At 43.6% G+C, this 17,667-nt stretch overlaps 1 protein-coding gene across 1 annotated transcript in view; it reads left to right on the top strand.

Annotated features, from left to right (window-relative positions):
• Positions 1-357: 357 nt before the first annotated feature.
• LOC140734384 (tetraspanin-7-like) overlaps positions 358-17,667 on the top strand; it is a 49,863-nt gene continuing 32,553 nt past the window's right edge. Inside the window, exon 1 of the mRNA XM_073058262.1 lies at positions 358-529. Within this exon, the coding sequence (XP_072914363.1) occupies positions 440-529 (90 nt within the window). The 5' untranslated portion in view covers positions 358-439. The remainder of the gene's footprint in view (positions 530-17,667) is intronic.

Raw genomic sequence — 17,667 nt, 5'->3', positions numbered from 1 at the left:
ATACGGCGAGAAGGCAGGTATATGGGGTTGAGTGGGATCCGGGATTAGACATGGTGGCGCAGATTCGATGAGCCGAATGGCCTAATTCTGCTCCTGTCCCTTGTGCTCTAATGAAGTCTACACTGTGGGTCCCTTCGTCGTTCTCTACCTTCCTGTTTGTGAGAAAACCCAACAGCAAGCTGAGTTCTTTACTCCAACCCCAATCAGTTTAACTAACTCCCGTGACTGCGCCATCAGCTGTCCTCACCTGTAGACTTTAATAGCATTCATCCTCCAAAAAAAATCAGAGCCTGATTGACACCTGAACCGTGCAATGAAGAGTGCGGGTGTGTAGTTAGCATGACGTCATTTCCTTGACAATGTAGGGGGTGGGAGCTAAACGGAGGCGCTCCGGTCTTCGTTCTCCCCCTCTTAGAGTAACCGTGAGTCGTGTCGAAATATGGCAGCATCTTCAGCGCGGCGGCTGCAGACCAAACCTGTCATCACCTGCTTCAAAACCTTTCTTATCGTCTTCAGTTTTATTTTCTGGGTGAGTGCGAGCATGGAGTTCCCCTATTTGAAAGGGGAGTCCCCGGGCAGAAAGCAGCCTCGCCGGGGGTCTCCAAACTGGAGCATTCGCTACACAAAGAGACGGTGATAAATCAGGCTCAGAGACTGTGATTACAAATAACTTTTTTCCGCAAGAATTTGCCTACAAAGCCCTTGTTATAATTTGGCCTAACCTGTAATTCCTCTACATTTTTAAAATGATTACCCAGCCCCTGCTGGTTTAAAGAGCAGTCCCAGTATTTGATGTTTACTTAAAGTTTTTATCAACTATCTAACGACCTTGAACTGGAAGTGCCTGCTCTTTAAACCTGGGTAATTGTTTTTAAAATGTTGAGGTAAGTAGTGTATTAACGAGGAATTTTATTTAGAGCTCATTTTGTATCTGCTCGATTTTGTCTCCCAGGTTCTTCCGCGCTCGCCGCCGCCGCTGTGAGCCCCAACTTTGGTGGCTCCTTTTGTTTAGTCATCTTGTTCCGAATATGTAAGAGCTGCTTTTGTTTGTGTTTCGTATGTTGCTATCGGGTGGTTTTGAATTCGAGGGACGAGGAAATGCATTGATTTACCCATTTCCCATCGCTCTCCGAGAGTTAACTGCTAGAGTTCAATCTTTATAATCGTGCAGCCAGAGTCCAAAGGGCCCCAACAAATTCGTCTCCATGTAGAAACAGGAAAAGCAGTCATCTTTCAAGATATAGTATTGCGTTCGGATTTACTCCCAACAGTCTGAGCTTCATAAGTATTCAACCCTATATGTTTCAGTCGGACATTGATTTTATTTTTCGCTTGTATGTACCTGGTGTTCTAAAACTTTAAAATGCCAAGTTTTGTGTTGTAGTCAGTCAAAATGAGCTGCTTGAAGACACATAATCTGCCCCTTTTCACAAAAAGAAAGTTTTAAATGGACTTTCTTTAGTAACCTCTAATTTGAATATAATGAGTGCTTTGTTGAAGTTATTTGCCTCTATTTCCATATAGGATAGATTTGAAAGTTTTTGTGCTGTGTTCTTTTGAATACATTGATGCTGTTTAATACCGAATGATCTTTGCTCCTTAAAACAAATGCATATTTGGACATTGAAATATGTAGCAAAGGTTTTGTATACAAAGTTCAAAGTAAATCAATTATCAAAAGTACATGTCACCATATACTACCCTGAGATTCATTTTCCTGCAAGCTATTGAACTGTGTGCTATTACTGTACCTGAACTTTGTTCCCTTTACAGATCTTTGAATGACTATGAAGCTACATACAAGTCATAAGCAAGTGACCTTTGTCTAAATAATTTAAAAACATAAAATTGTTACAGCTGTTTCACCCTTCTGGTTATTTCAGTCTCACTAATACTCTGGCTGTTACTCTGTAAATATTTCTTCATCTATATATCCAGTTCCCTCCTGAAAACCACATTCATCACATCTGCAAGTAATGAACTCCAGGTTTACATGTGTACAAGTTTTTCCTCTAGTCATTCTTGATTCTCTCATCCTTTATTTTATGCTTCTAGTTTTTCAGCTCCTGTCATCGAAGCCCTCTGGTAGCCACTGTATTATGATTTTATATGCTTCTATCAAATCTCCCTCAAGTTTCAAAGAAAATGGTGCAAGTTTGTATATTTCTTTGTAACTAGTCCATCATCCCAGGAGCCATTATTGTACTTTTTTCCTCTCTGGACCCTAATGACCTTGCATTTGTTGAAAAATTGACATTTTGTTTTCTCTTTTCATTCTTCCTACCAAAATGAATGCATTAATTTCGCCACATTAAACCACATGCCATTCCATCAGCAAATTGATGTCCTGTTGTAATTTAGCACTATCCTCCTTGTCATTTGCAGTCTTGACATCTTGTCATTTTCATGTTTTAAAAATTGAGGCTTGAACCTTCAAATCAAGGTGATTTTTTAAAAAATGTACTTAAAAAGAATAACGACACCAGTGCCAGTCCTTGGGCAGCATCAGTTGTCATTCTCCCCATCTGAATAACAACTATTCACATCAACCCTCTGCTACCTGTTGCATTGCCATTATATCCTTGCTATTATAGAACATAAGAGTAGAGCACTAGATCAGGGCCTTTGGCTAATGATGTCTGCGCTGAACATGATGCTAGAATAAACTAATCCCTTCTGCCTGTACATTATCCATGTCCTTCCATTCCCTGCATGTTCATATGCCTATATAAAGGTCTTCTAAATACTAGTATAATTTCTGATTCCATTGCCACACCTGGCAGTATGTTCCAGACAACTACCTTTCCCTCTCTTATCTTAAAGTTATGTCCTCCAGTATTCAACATTTCTACCCTGGGGGGGAAAAAAAAAGATTAAAGCTCTGAATTTTATAAACTTTTAAGGTCTCCCCTTGGCCTTGCCTCGAGAGAAAATAATCCAAGTTTGTCCAATTTCTAGTACACCCTAATCTGGCCAGCATCCTGATAAGGATCTTCTGCACCCTCTCTAAAGTTTCCATATCCTAATTTGGTGACAAGTACTCCATACAATATTCAAAGTGTGGGTGTGGTCTAATCAGTGTTTTATGCAACTGCAGCATAAAGATCAATGTCACTCATGCCATGTGCTTCAACTTTGTGTGTTATATGCTGCTTTATCAGAAACCTCTGAAAGTCTGTACATTACATTGTATGCATTACTGTCATCAACTTTAAACGACTACCTCAATCAAAAACATTTCCATAAAATGAGTTAAAATCATTTGTAGTAATGAGCAGACTTGGCATGGAGTAATGAAATGTACATATTTGGCTAATAAGTATGTGACATGTAGAAACCATTTGTGTTGTATCTGGATTTTTGGAAGACTTTTTGGTCATGCCCAAAGGATGTTGGCAGCAAGAGCATGTTGAGTATTGTCCTGATGTGGATAAAGGATTTTCAGATAGAAAGCAAACTGGGAATAAACTGATTTTTGTTGAGTTGGCTGGCTTGAACCAGTGGAGACTGGTGCTTTGAGCCCAAGTGGAATCATGACTTAGGTTTTATTATTACTGTCTTAAGTGATGTGAAATATATTTTGCAGCAGCAGAGTAGTGCAAAGACATAGAATTACTATAATTTACAAGATAAATAGTGCAAAAAAAAAGGTAGCTTTCATGAACCATTCAGAAATCTGACTGAAGGGGTGAAGCTGATTCGGAATCATTGAGTGTAGGTCTTCTTGTATCTCTTCCCTAATAGCAGTAACAAGAAGAGGACAAGTTCCAGATGGTGAGGATCCTTAACAATGAATGCTGCTGCTCTGAAGCATTGCCTCTTGAAGATGTACTCAGTGGTGGAGAGGTTATGCCATCTTAGACTGCGACCCTCTGCAGCATCTTGTGATCTTATCATTCAGACTCTGGTGTAGCCAGTCTGAATGTTCTCAATGTACATCTATAATAAATTGCTAAAGTCTTTGACATACTTTATCTCTCAAACTCATGATAAAGTAGAGTCATTGGCATTTCTATGATTGCAGCAATCTTTTGGGTTCAGGACAGATCCTGTATGTTCCAAAGCTGTATAGATTTGACTAAGTTTGCTCATAATATAAAGGTGTGCGTGATTGTGAATAAGAAGGTAAAGGCTTCAGGAGGATCTGAACAAGAATTTGGCAGACACAGTAGAAGTGGAAAATGTGGTTATCTACTTTGGTCCACAGGGCACCTTTTTAATGGTGAGAGACCAGGTTCAAAGGGATCCAAGTACTTTTGTACACACTGAAAGCCAAAAAGCAGGCAAGGGAAGTAAAATGGGATGACAAATATTATGTTGGCCTTCATTATTTGAGAATTTGAGCACAAGACTAAATGTTCATTTTCAGTTTTACAGGACCTCATTGAGCTGTGTGCAGTTTTAACCACCATGCATATTTTAAAAATATGTATACAGTTGTAATGGAGAGACTACAGTGAACATTCACTAAATAGTCCGGGTGCTGACAGATTTGCATTCCAAGTGAATAGACTGGACTTGTATTCCAGTTTAGAAGAATAAGACCTCATTTAAATTTGCAAAACTCTCAGGTCTTAACAGGTTAAATATTGGGTGGATATTTCTCCAGGATTAGAAGTCTACAACCAGGAATCACAATCTCAGAATAAGATGGGCTGTTGAGGACTGAGAAGAAGTTCCTTCTCATTATGTAAATAGGGGTTAAACTTTGGAATTCTCTATCCTGGAGGGTTGTAGAGACTCAGTGACTCTGTATATTAATGAGATTGATAGATTTCTGGATTTAGGGATAGTGTTAGAAAGTGGCATTTTGGGAAGAGATGCACCACGGTTTAGATGACTAGAGCAGACTTGAGAGGTCTGTTTCTGCCACTTTGTTCTTGTAACCTTTTTGTCACTGTTTCTTTTCACCCCATCCTGCAACCACTGTAATATTTGAATTTCTTACATCACATAAATGAGTAAAGATCTTTATGTTATGTCTCCATCTAAATGTGCAGTCGTAGTAATTTATAATAAATAGAACAGTCAATGTAAAGTAGAGTACACTCAAATCAGTGTGAGTTCGTCAGTCTGATGGCCTGGTGGAAGAAGCTGTCCCAGAGCCTGTTGGTCCTGGCTTTTTTGCTGTGATACCACTTCCCAGGTGGTAGCTGGAATAGATTGTGATTGGGATGGCTTGGGTCCCCAATGATCCTACGGGCCCCTTTTACACACCTGTCCTTGTAAATGTCATGAATCATGGGAAGTTCACAACTACAGATGCATTGATAACATTAATCTGGGCCGGTGACCAATATTAGTTGGGTTCCTTATTAGTGCAAGATGAAATTTATATAAAAGATGCTAATTTATCCCTCTGCCTAGTTAGTCATGGTTTTGGGTTCTTGTTACTGCCTCTTGTATTCCCTAATCCACTGGTAGTATAATTTCACACAACAATGGTGCATAGTCAGGAGGGAATTCCTTAATGATATTGGAAACCACATATAGTCTCAAAGTGTTACATCAAATATGGCCCTCCATTTAGAGAATTAGTACTTCTGTGTTGAATGGCACCCATTAGAAAGACCATAGAATTGGCTCTTGAAGTTGTCATCTTGGGTTAACAACAGTAAAGTGGAAACGCAGAAACTGGAATTATTTGGCCACCAGCTTGTTATCCTTTATGGGATTGGAACTAGATGACGATTATTCCCAATTGATAAGAAAATAATGCAATAATTCAAGACAAGATTAAAAAGATTTGGCATAGTATTGAATGACAAATTAAATTTGGCTCATTGTTAGAGAGAGATTGATTGAATATTAATGAAGTATTGATGAAAACTGTGTGGGTTGATGTGCAGGTTCCAATGTGTTCGCTTACATAACTACCCTATAGACTCATCAGCAAACATTGAAGTCTATGTGATTGGCCCTGGATTTTCTTCAGAAATACCAGCAGTTCCTCACTGAAGATCTTTAGAAAGTCCTGCCAAAGGGTTTCAGCCCAAAATGTCGATAGTGCTTTTCTTCATCTATGCTGCCTGGCCTGCTGAGTTCCTCCAGCATTTTGTGTATGTTGCTTTGGAAAATTGATTTTTTTTTTTTGTTTTCTTCATTAAAGATCTAAAACTCAAATATCTCTCCAGATAGAGGTGGAAATCCCTAACATGTATTTTTCATGTGTATACACAAATTCATTGTACTTGCCTAGACCCCATGTCTCTTAATGCCCTTGCCTAAGAAGTTACTCCATTCTAGCAGTTCTAATTGTACCAACAGGACAAAATATTCCTTTTGGTTTTGCTGTTTTGCAAGTCAAAGTAGTTTATCACATTTTCCCACGTTAAGCTACCGTAGTTTGTCAGTTATGCCTGCATGCTTGCTATTTCCTCTACTGTTACAACTGCTTAATGTAATTTTGCAAACTTTTAATAAATGATTCTTTATCTAAGAAAATAATAGATAGGGAAAGCTTAAGAGCATTCTGATGAAAATGCATGCAAATATATGAAGTTTTACTTTTAATCCCAATCCATCTTTTGTTCCCCTTTCATTCATTTGGGTTGTCAAAATTGACCTAAATATTTGTTACAATCTCTTGTTTATTGTGTTTCTAATCCAGCCTAAAAATATCTGGGTAGTTACCTTTAAGCATGCTTTTTATTTCTAAACTCCTTCCTTTTTCAAGCTTGTAACTTTTATATTGAAGGGGCATTAAATGCTTTCCTGGATGGTCCACAATGCTAGCATTAATGTCTTGACCCTTGCATTTTCCATAAAGCGGATTAACTCATAGTTTTGAAGCTATTCTTTGCCCCTTATATTTGCCTGCTATCTGATAGTAATGTAGAGCAAATCTTCTTGTCTTCATCTGCAAATCTAAATTCTATGAATTGAAAGTTCTGAATAATGTCTCCATCTGCTTTCTTCTTTAATGTTAATTCCACTCTTTTTTTCTTCAATATTTATTATTGATTACTTGCATAGATGAATACAAATACATTATGATATTATGAAAACAGAAACAAAGTTGAAATGCCCCACATCTGTATATAGTAAATTAAATGTAATATTGAAAAGATATATTTTATCCTAATCTAAAACAAAATCAAAACCACATAATAAAAAAGAAAAAGGGGAAAAACAGCTGTTTGGTTAAAAGAAAAGAAAAAAATCCTGAACATAGTCGTAAATTCAAACATATAATAGCCATCATCATTGATGAATAAGTCAAAGATTATGAAAGTAGTTCCAAAAAAGGTCCCCGTAATGTGAAAAAAATCTTGTCTGGGTACAGAAATAGAACACCTAATCTTCTCTAAATTTAAACATGACATAACATCAATCAACCAATGGGCATGAGTAGGTGGAGCAGCATCTTTCCATTTAAGCAACAAAACTCTTCTGGCTAAAAGAGAAATAAAAGCCAAAATTTGCAAATCATTTGGCTTAAGAGTAAAATCATTTCCTCCAACAATGCTATGCAAGGCAGTCAGAGGGTTGGGTTTAAAGTTTACTTTGAAAAGCTCCAAGAAAGTTTGAAATACTTCTTTCCAAAATTTATCAAGCCGCGGGCAGGACCAAAGCATATGAACTAGGGAAGCCTCTTAGACATTACGCCTATTACCTTGTCCTTATCAATTCTTTTCATTGTTGCTTATATCTTAATTATTTCCCTCAGGTAGTTTTTTGCCATGCAATTTTCTATGGCCACTTATTTTTTAGCTTTGCTTTTTTCCTCCCAATTTGTTTCTTGTCTTTAGTTACATGATTAATAACTTTGGAATCAGAATCAGGTTTATTATCACTGGCATGTATCATAAAATTTGTTAACTGAGCAGCAGGAGTATAATGCAATTATGATAATTTAGAAAGAAAAATAAACCAAGTAAATCAACTATGATAAGTGTGTATATGTGTGTGTGTGTGTGTATCTCCCCTCTCCACGCCACCGATGTAGTCCATACAGCTTGGTACCGGTGTCGTCGCAAAGCGATGTGTGGTTAAGTGCCTTGCTCAAGGATACACACGCAGCCTCAGCCAAGGCTTGGACTAGTGATCTTCGGATCACTAGATGAACGCCTTAACCACTTGGCCATGTACCAACACTGTGTGTGTGTGTGTGTGTGTGTGTGTGTGTGTGTGTGTGTGTGTGTATGTATACAGTCAGCCCTCCTTATCCACGGATTCCACATGTGCGGATTCAACCAATTGTGAAAACCTGGAAGTGCTCTTCCAGCACTTGTTCGAGCACGTACAGACTTTTTTCCTTGTCATTATTCACTAAACAATGCAATATAACAACCATTTTACATAGCATTTATATTGTATTAGGTATTATAAGTAATCTAGAGATGATTTAAAGTATACGGCAGGATGTGCGTGGGTTATCGTGCATTGGGATCGAAAAAATCGGAAGTTCTCTTTCTAAGTAAGTCGGAACAGGTACATCCGGTATTATTTAGCGTCAGTTTGTCAAACATTTGTCTTAGTATATAGTATATATTTTATGCATATAAAACACTTAAGAATGTATATTTCAGCGCCGGGCTCGGGAACTGAAGTTCTCAGGACTCGGAACAGATCGCTTCCTAGTGCGCTCTCCACCGTGCCGGGTTGATGTGGAGGATCAAAAACTCAAAACCCAATAATTAAACCACTGCGTTGCTTAGTAATAATTGTAGCTTTCATCGGGGCAGAGCCTTTCTCACTTTATCCTTTAAAATTGTTCCGATCGTTGACCGACGTAGCCTAACGCTTTTCCAATGACCAATGGCGTTTCACCTCTTTCCATTCGCTTTATTACTTCCACTTTATTTTCAATCATGATTATTTACGTGAACAGAAACACTGAGCATTCAGAGCTCTGGCGCCAGGTCCTAATGTTCATCGCACTGAGACGGGTTAAATAAGGTCTGGGGTTCCACTGGGTCCGAAGGTCCACCAGATTGAGACAGGTTGAATAAGGGACTTGAGCATCCGCAAATTTTGGTATCCGTGAGAGGTCCCGGAACCAATCCCCCGCAGATAAGGAGGGCCGACTGTGTGTATATATACAAACCCCTTTTCCAGAAAAGTTGGGATATTTTCCAAAATGCAGTAAAAACAAAAATCTGTGATATGTTAATTCACGTGAACCTTTATTTAACTGACAAAAGTACAAAGAAAAGATTTTCAATAGTTTTACTGACCAACTTAATTGTATTTTGTAAATATACACAAATTTAGAATTTGATGGCTGCAACACACTCAACAAAAGTTGGGACAGAGTTAAAATAAGATTGAAAAGTGCACAGAATATTCAAGTAACACTGTTTTGGAAGACTCCACATTAAACAGGCTAATTGGTAGCAGGTGAGGTATCATGACTGGGTATAAAAGTAGCGTCCATCAAAGGCTCAGTCTTTGCAAGCAAGGATGGGTTGTGGCTCAACCCTTTGTGCCAAAATTCGTGAGAGAATTGTAAGTCAGTTCAAAAGGAACATTTCCCAACGCAAGATTGTAGAGAATTTAGATCTTTCAACATCTACAGTACATAATATTGTGAAAAGATTCAGAGAATTCAGACATCTCAGTGCGTAAAGGGCAAGGTCGGAAACCACTGTTGAACGCGTGTGATCTTCGAGCCCTCAGACGGCACTGCCTAAGAAACCGTCATGCTACTGTGACAATTATAGCCACCTGGGCTCAGGAGTACTTCGGAAAACCATTGTCACTTAACACAGTCCGTCGCTGCATCCAGAAATGCAACTTGAAACTGTATTACGTAAGGAGGAAGACATACAGAAACGCCAGCGAGTTCTCTGGGCCCAAGCTCATCTCAGATGGACCGAAAGACTGTGAAACTGTGTGCTGTGGTCAGATGAGTCCACATTTCAGCTAGTTTTCAGAAAAAACGGGCGTCGAGTTCTCCGTGCCAAAGATGAAAACGACCATTCTGATTGTTATCAGCGAAAGGTGCCAGCATCTGTGATGGTATGGGGGTGCATCAGTGCCAACGGCATGGGTGAGTTGCATGTATGTGAAGGTACCATTGACTCTGAGGCATATATTAGGATTTTGGAGAGACTTATGTTGCCATCAAGGCGACGTCTCTTCCCGGGACGTCCATGCTTATTTCAGCAGGACAATGCCAGACCACATTCTGCACGGGCTACAACAGCGTGGCTTTGTAGACACAGAGTGTGTGTGCTTGACTGGCCTGCTGCCAGTCCAGATCGACTATTGAAAATGTATGGCGCGTCATGAAGAGGAGAATCAGACAACGGAGACCACGGACTGTTGAGCAGCTGAAGTCTTATATCAAGCAAGAATGGACAAAATTTCCAATTGCAAATCTACTACAATTAGTATCCTCAGTTCCAAAATGATTAAAAAGTGTTATTAAAAGGAAAGGTGATGTTGTAGCGATGTACTACGTACAGAGCTAGAGACGACACGCAGTCGGTAAGTCGTTTCGAGACTAGTTTATTCAAACCATGGCGTTGGCATTTAATCCCTGGTGCCCGCCCTCTCCGGGCGGAAATGATATCAGAGATGCATTACCAAAGTCTCTCCCCGCGCGTTGGCTATTTGTGAGCCGGTTCACCTGCGCAGAAAGTGGGTTGCCACATAACCCTGCCCCCAGAACCAGCGATACACCCCCCAATGTCCACAGTCTGGATCAGCCTCTGTTTGGGAGGTCTGCCTCTGCACCACGGTGCCTGAACCTCGACCGGCTGCGCCAAGTCCACATGGGCTGGTTTGAGTCGGTCCACTGTGAAAACCTCCTCTTTCCCCCCAATGTCCAGAGCATACGTGGACCCGTTGTTGTTGATCACCTTGAATTGCTCCTTGTACGGCCACTGTAGCGTTGCCCAGTGTCCGCCCCTTTGTACAAACACAAACTTACAGCCCTGCAGGTCTTTGGGTACGTGGGTCGGGGTCCGTCCGTGCTGTGAAGTCGGCACGGGGGCCAGGTTGCCGAGCCTTTCGCGTAGTCTATCCAGGACTGCTGCGGGTTCTTCCTCTTGCCCCCTGGGGGCTGGTATGAACTCTCCTGGGATGGCCAGGGGTGCGCCGTACACCAACTCGGCCAACGAGGCGTGCCGATTCTCTTTTGGGCGCTGTGTGAATTCCAAGCAGGACCCAAGGAAGCTCGTCCACCCAGTTAGGTCCTCTCAGGTGGGCCATGAGAGCCGACTTCAAGTGACGGTGGAAGCGTTCCACTAGTCCGTTCGACTGTGGGTGGTAGGCAATAGTGTGGTGTAGCTGCGTTCCCTATAGGCTGGCCACAGCCGACCACAGGCTGGAGGTGAACTGGGTGCCTGTCGGAGGTAATGTGGGCCAGTACCCCGAAACGTGCTACCCAGGTTGCAATCAGTGCTCGGGCGCAGGAATCGGCAGATGTGTCAGTGAGCGGGACCGCCTCTGCCCACCTTGTGAACCAGTCTACCATAGTTAGGAGGTACCGCGCTCCTCGGGACACTGGTAGGGGGCCCACGATATCCACATGAATGTGGTCGAACCTCCGGTGGGTGGGTTCAAGCTGCTGTGGCGGGGCTTTAGTGTGCCGCTGCACCTTGGCTGTTCGGCACTGCGTGCACGTTCTGGCCCATTCACTGACCTTGCGAAGTCCGTGCCACGCGAACTTGCTGGATACCAGCTAGACGGTTGTCCTGATAGATGGGTGCACCAAACAGTGTATGGAGTCAAAAACTCACCGTCTCCAGGCTGCCGGGATGATGGGGTGAGGTTGGCCGGTAGCCACGTCGCACAGGAGGGTCATCTCACCTGGGCCTACGAGAAAGTCCTGCAGCTGCAAACCTGAGACTGGGGCCCTGTAGCTGGGCATCTCGTCGTCTGCCTGCTGCGCCTCTGCCAGTGCTGCATAGTCCACCCCCAGGGACAGGGCCTGGACAGCTGGTCTGGAGAGTGCGTCCGCCACGTCGTTGTCCTTTCCCGAGACATGCTGGATGTCCGTCATGTACTTGGAGATGTAGGACAGATTTCGCTGCTGGCGAGCCGAACAGGGATCGGACACCTTTGTGAATGCGAAGGTCAGCAGTTTGTGGTCTGTGAACACAGTGAACGGCCTGCCTTCTAAGAAGTACCTGAAATGCTGGATTGTCAGATACAGTGCCAACAGCTCTCGGTCAAAAGCACTGTACTTGAGTTCGGGTGGTCATCGGTGCTTGCTGAAGAACGCCAGGGGTTGCCAGCGCCCCTTGATGAGCTGCTGCAGCACTCCACCGACTGCTGTGTCGGATGTGTCCACCGTGAGGGCGGTCGGAACATCCGTTCTGGGGTGCACCAGCATCGCGGCATCTACCAAGGCTTCCTTGGCTTTAACGAAAGCGGCCACGGCCTCCTCGTCCCAAGTAATGTCCTTGACTTTACTCAACATCAGGGTGTACAAAGGGCGCATGATACGGGCTGCTGAGGGGAGGAAACGGTGGTAGAAGTTCACCATACCAATGAACTCCTGCAGGCCTTTGACCGTGTTGGGCCGGGCAAAGTGGCGGATCGCGTCTACCTTGGCGGGCAGAGGTGTTGCCCCGTCTTTGGTAATCCTGTGGCCTAGGAAGTCAATGGTATCAAGACCGAACTAGCATTTGGCCGGGTGGATCGTGAGGCCGAAATCACTCAGGCAGGGGTAGAGCTGACGGAGGTGGGACAGATGCTCCTGACGACAACTGCTGTCTATAAGGATTTCGTCCAAATAGATGAACGCAAAGTCCAGGTCGCGTCCCACTGCATCCATTAGCCGCTGGAATGTCTGTGCGGCATTCTTCAGGCCGAACAGCATTCGGAGGAACTCGAACAGGGTGATGAGTGCTGTTTTGGAGATGTCTTCAGGGTGCACCAGGATTTGATGGTATCCCCGGACGAGGTATACTTTGGAAAATATTCTTGCCCCGTGCAGGTTTGCTGAAAAGTCCTGTATGTGCGGCACGGGGTAGCAGTCTGGAGTTGTAGCCTCGTTCAGTCTGCGGTAGTCGCCGCATGGTCTCCAACCCCCAGCTGCTTTGGGCACCATGTGTAGGGGGGAGGCCCATGGGCTGTCGGACCTCCGTATGATCCCCAATTCCTCCATCCTCTTGAACTCCTCCTTCGCCAGGCGGAGCTTTTCCGGGGGGAGCCTTCGTGCGCAGGTGTGGAGGGGTGGTCCCTGGGTCGGGATGTGGTGCTGTACCCCGTGTCTGGGCATGGCTGCCATGAACTGCGGTGCCAGAATCAATGGAAAGTCCACCAGGATTCTGGTGAATTCGTTGTCCAACAGCGTGATGGAGTCCAGGTGTGGGGCCGGCAACTTGGCTTCACCCAGGGAGAACGTCTGGAAAGTCTCGGCATGTACCAGTCTTTTCCCTTGCAAGTCGACCAGCAGGCTGTGAGCTCGCAAGAAGTCCACCCCCAGGAGTGGTTGGGCCACGGCGGCCAGTGTGAAGTCCCACGTGAACCGGCTGGTGCCGAACTGCAGCTGCACTGTGCGGGTGCTGTAGGTCCATATTGTGCTGCCGTTTGCGGCCCTCAGGATGGGTTGTGGGTGTCGTACCCCGTCGGGGGCAAGACGCTGATTTCCGCTCCGGTGTCGACCAAGAAGCGGCGTCCCAACTGTTTGTCCCAGACGTACAAGAGGCTGTCCTGGTGGCCAGCCGCCATAGTCATTAGCGGCTGCTGGCCCTGGCCCTTGCAGGGCGGGCGACAACGGCGGGCTTTTGTGCCCCACCGCTGGTGGTAGAAACACCACTGTTCACTGGCCTCCTCACTCCTGCCTCTGTGTTGTGTGCGCCCCCCTGCCGGGCCTGGTCCGGTCTGCTGTTGGGTGCGTGGCCTGGTAATCTGACCGACGGACACCACGCTCTCCCTCTTGGCTTTCCACAGCACGTCTGCCCGGGCCGCCACCTTCCGGGGGACGCTGAAATCTGCGTCAGCCAGCAGCAGGTGTATGTCCTCGGGCAGTTGCTCTAGGAACGCTTGCTCGAACATGAGGCAGGGCTTGTGTCCGTCAGCCAGGGGCAGCATCTCGTTCATCAATGCTGACGGCAGTCTGTCTCCCAAACCGTCCAGGTGAAGCAGGCTCACGCCGTGAGAGGCCAAAGGTCCCAATGAGCAGCGCTTTGAATGCTTCATATTTGCCTTCTTCCGGGGGCGACTGTATGAAATCCGCAACCTGGGCAGCCGTCTCCTGGTCAAGGGCGCTCACCACGTGATGATAACGCGTGGAATCAGAAGATATCTGTCGAATCTGGAACCGGGCTTTTGCTTGGCTAAACCACACGCGTGGTCGCAGCGTCCAGAAAGTCGGCAGTTTTAGCGAAACTGCGTGAACAGATGAAGAGTCGGTCATCTTTGGTCCAAATCCCGTTTGGACCATCGGGGTCACCAATGGAGCGATGTACTACATACAGAGCTAGAGATGACATGCAGTCGGTAAGTCGTTTCGAGACTAGTTTATTCAAACCGTGGCGCTGGCATTTAATCCCTGGCGCCTGCCCTCTCCGGGCGGAAATGACGTCAGAGGTGCATTACCAAAGTCTCTCCCCGTGCACTGGCTATTTGTGAGCCGGTTCTCCTGCACAGAAAGTGGGTCGCCACAATGTAACACAATGGTAAACATGCCTCTGTCCCAACTTTTGTTGAGTGTGTTGCAGCCATCAAATTCTAAATTTGTGTATATTTACAAAATACAATTAAGTTGGTCAGTAAAACTATTGAAAATCTTTTCTTTGTACTTCTGTCAGTTAAATAAAGGTTCACGTGAATTAACATATCACAGATTTGTTAAGTACGTGCAGAGGGGCAGAATCAAAATAAAGCACAGATGCTCACAGGCACATGTTTAAGCAAAGGCGGCTAGAATGCAGTTCCGGAGGAGGAGCTTGGCTGCTCAGTGCGCGCGCTGCCTTTTTTCGTAACAGTGAAAACACCTTCTGTTAGCGAAAACAGGTAACTAATGTAGGTCTTTCATAACAGCGAGGTGTCGTAAAGCGAATGTTCGAAAAACGGAACACCTGGATGTATATTGAATAGATTAAAACTAGTGCAAAAACAGATATATTTTTTTTAAGAAAGGAAAAAAGTGAGGTAGTGTTCATGAGTTCAATGTCCATTTGGGCATCATGTGGCAGAGGGGAAGAAGATGTTCCTGAATTGCTAAGTGGGGGCCTTCAGACTTCCGTACCACCTTCCTGACAGTAACAATGAGAAGAGCGCGTGCCCTGGGTGATGGGGTCCTTAATAATGGGCATTGCCTTTATGAGGCACCGCTCCTTGAAGATATCGTGGATACTACGGAGGCTAGTACCCAAGATGAAGCTGATTAATTTTACAACTTTCTGTAGCTTCTGTGCAGAAGCCCCCTCCCCATAACAGACAGTGATGCAGTTTTATTTCCAGTGAGATCTTTTTTGGATTAAGACTAAGGACTACGACCACTGAAATTCCATAGCAGTGTAGTAATAAGCAACCTATTCAGACAACTTGAGCACAAAAATAAAGGTGGACTAACTTCTGGAAAGTTCGTGTTAAGTGAAAGTTTTAATGGCTTCTTATCTAATAGTGACTGAATGGTCTCCATCTAGTCCAGTACATTTGGGTAGTGTTGCATGCCTGCAGAAGTTCTTGGGCAAATTGATGGATGGCAAGGTTGCATGGTTACATATTAGAGTCTGAGACTATTAAAGTAATTTTGTGAAGAACTAGGATAGTTTCTGCTGAATATCAGCTTGATATGATTTTAAATGGTAAGGTGAATTCATTTAAAGCTAGCAACAAGTAATCTGGAAAATTTTAGCAGGTCTGTTGAGGAAAAGAATTGTCAACATTTAGGTTGAAAATGGTTTTGGCTCTAAAATCAGCAGTTCTTTTCTTCCCACAGATACCATTTGATCTACAGAGTTCCTCCAGCAGATTGATTGTTTGGTATAGATCCTAGCATCTGTAGACTTGTCTTTATTGAAAATGTTGTTCCACAAAAGAATGGAATGATTTCTAATTCCAACACTTCTTATGAGACCAGGTGCCTAAAATTGCCTTTAAGAGGAATGCTGTTGTTTTTGTTCAAAAATAGTAATGTTGAAATTACTTGTGATATTTCCTAATGTTTTGACTGTGTAATTCAGCTGAGGTGTGTTTATTCTGATTCAGTTAAATATCTAATTTTTGCTGCTTAGTGTGAAATATACTTTGTATTTCTCTTTAATGTTTTTTTTTGTTTTAAAAGTAGGAATTTAAAAAGCTATACTTGATTTTAAACTTTAAGATGAGTTAGAGGCTCATTTGGAACCTCACTGGTAAGATGATGCAAGCATGTAGAAAGCCTGGTATGTTGTTGTCAGGCCTCATTGAACTAGAAACTGCTTCAAACACTACACCTTGTACCCATAGTTGAGTCTGATTACTGGTGTGATTTGTTTTCCTCTTTATGTTATTTTGTTATAAAAGTGTTTGAGTGGTGTAGTAAATAACAGTACAATGTAAATCATGTTGACTGTTAAGGATTGTCTGTACCCTGGGAACTGAAGGAAAATGGTAAAAAGACACTCTCCCAACATACACAAAATGCTGGTGGAACACAGCAGGCCAGGCAACATCTATAAGGAGAAGCACTGTCAACGTTTCGGGCAGAGACCCTTCGTCAGGACACTCTATTCTATTCACACTGTTTTGCTATCTTTTGTAATTTAGTGTCAGACCTAAAAGCTTAGATGAGCAACAGCGAGCGGTGTTGCAGGACAGATTCCTTAACATCAAGTTTCAAGAATTCCTTTTTGACTTTCAAATCTCTTTTTAAGGTTTAATCCTTAAACCTTAATCCATGGTATTGGGGGCAAAGTACTGACATGGATTGAAAATTGGCTGGCTGACAGGAAACAAAGAGTAGCGATTAACGGGTCCCTTTCGGAATGGCAGGCTGTGACCAGTGGGGTACCGCAAGGTTCAGTGCTGGGACCGCAGCTGTTTACAATATACATTAATGATTTAGATGAAGGGATTAAAAGTAACATTAGCAAATTTGCTGATGACACAAAGCTGGGTGGCAGTGTGAAATGTCAGGAGGATGTTATGAGAATGCAGGGTGACTTGGACAGGTTGGGTGAGTGGGCAAATGTATGGCAGATGCAGTTTAATGTGGATAAATGTGAGGTTATCCACTTTGGTGGCAAGAACAGGAAGGCAGATTACTATCTAAATGGAGTCAAGTTAGGAAAAGGGGAAGTACAACGAGATCTAGGTGTTCTTGTACATCAGTCAATGAAAGCAAGCATGCAGGTTCAGCAGGCAGTGAAGAAAGCTAATGGCATGCTGGCCTTTATAACAAGAGGAATTGTGTATACGAGTAAAGAGGTCCTTCTGCAGCTGTACAGGGCCCTGGTGAGACCCCACCTGGAGTATTGTGTGCAGTTTTGGTCTCCAAATTTGAGGAAGGACATTCTTGCTATTGAGGGAGTGCAGCATAGGATCACAAGGTTAATTCCCGGAATGGCGGGACTGTCATATGTTGAAAGATTGGAGTGACTGGGCTTGTATACACTGGAATTTAGAAGGATGAGAGGGGATCTGATTGAAACATATAAGATTATTAAGGGATTGGACTCGCTGGAGGCTGGAAGCATGTTCCCGCTGATGGGTGAGTCCAAAACTAGAGGCCGCAGTTTAAGAATAAGGGGTAGGCCATTTAGAACAGTGATGCGGAAA

The sequence above is a fragment of the Hemitrygon akajei genome, chromosome 10, assembly GCF_048418815.1.
Source record: "Hemitrygon akajei chromosome 10, sHemAka1.3, whole genome shotgun sequence".
Lineage (NCBI taxonomy): Eukaryota > Metazoa > Chordata > Chondrichthyes > Myliobatiformes > Dasyatidae > Hemitrygon > Hemitrygon akajei.
This window is presented reverse-complemented; position numbering and strand designations above follow the sequence as displayed.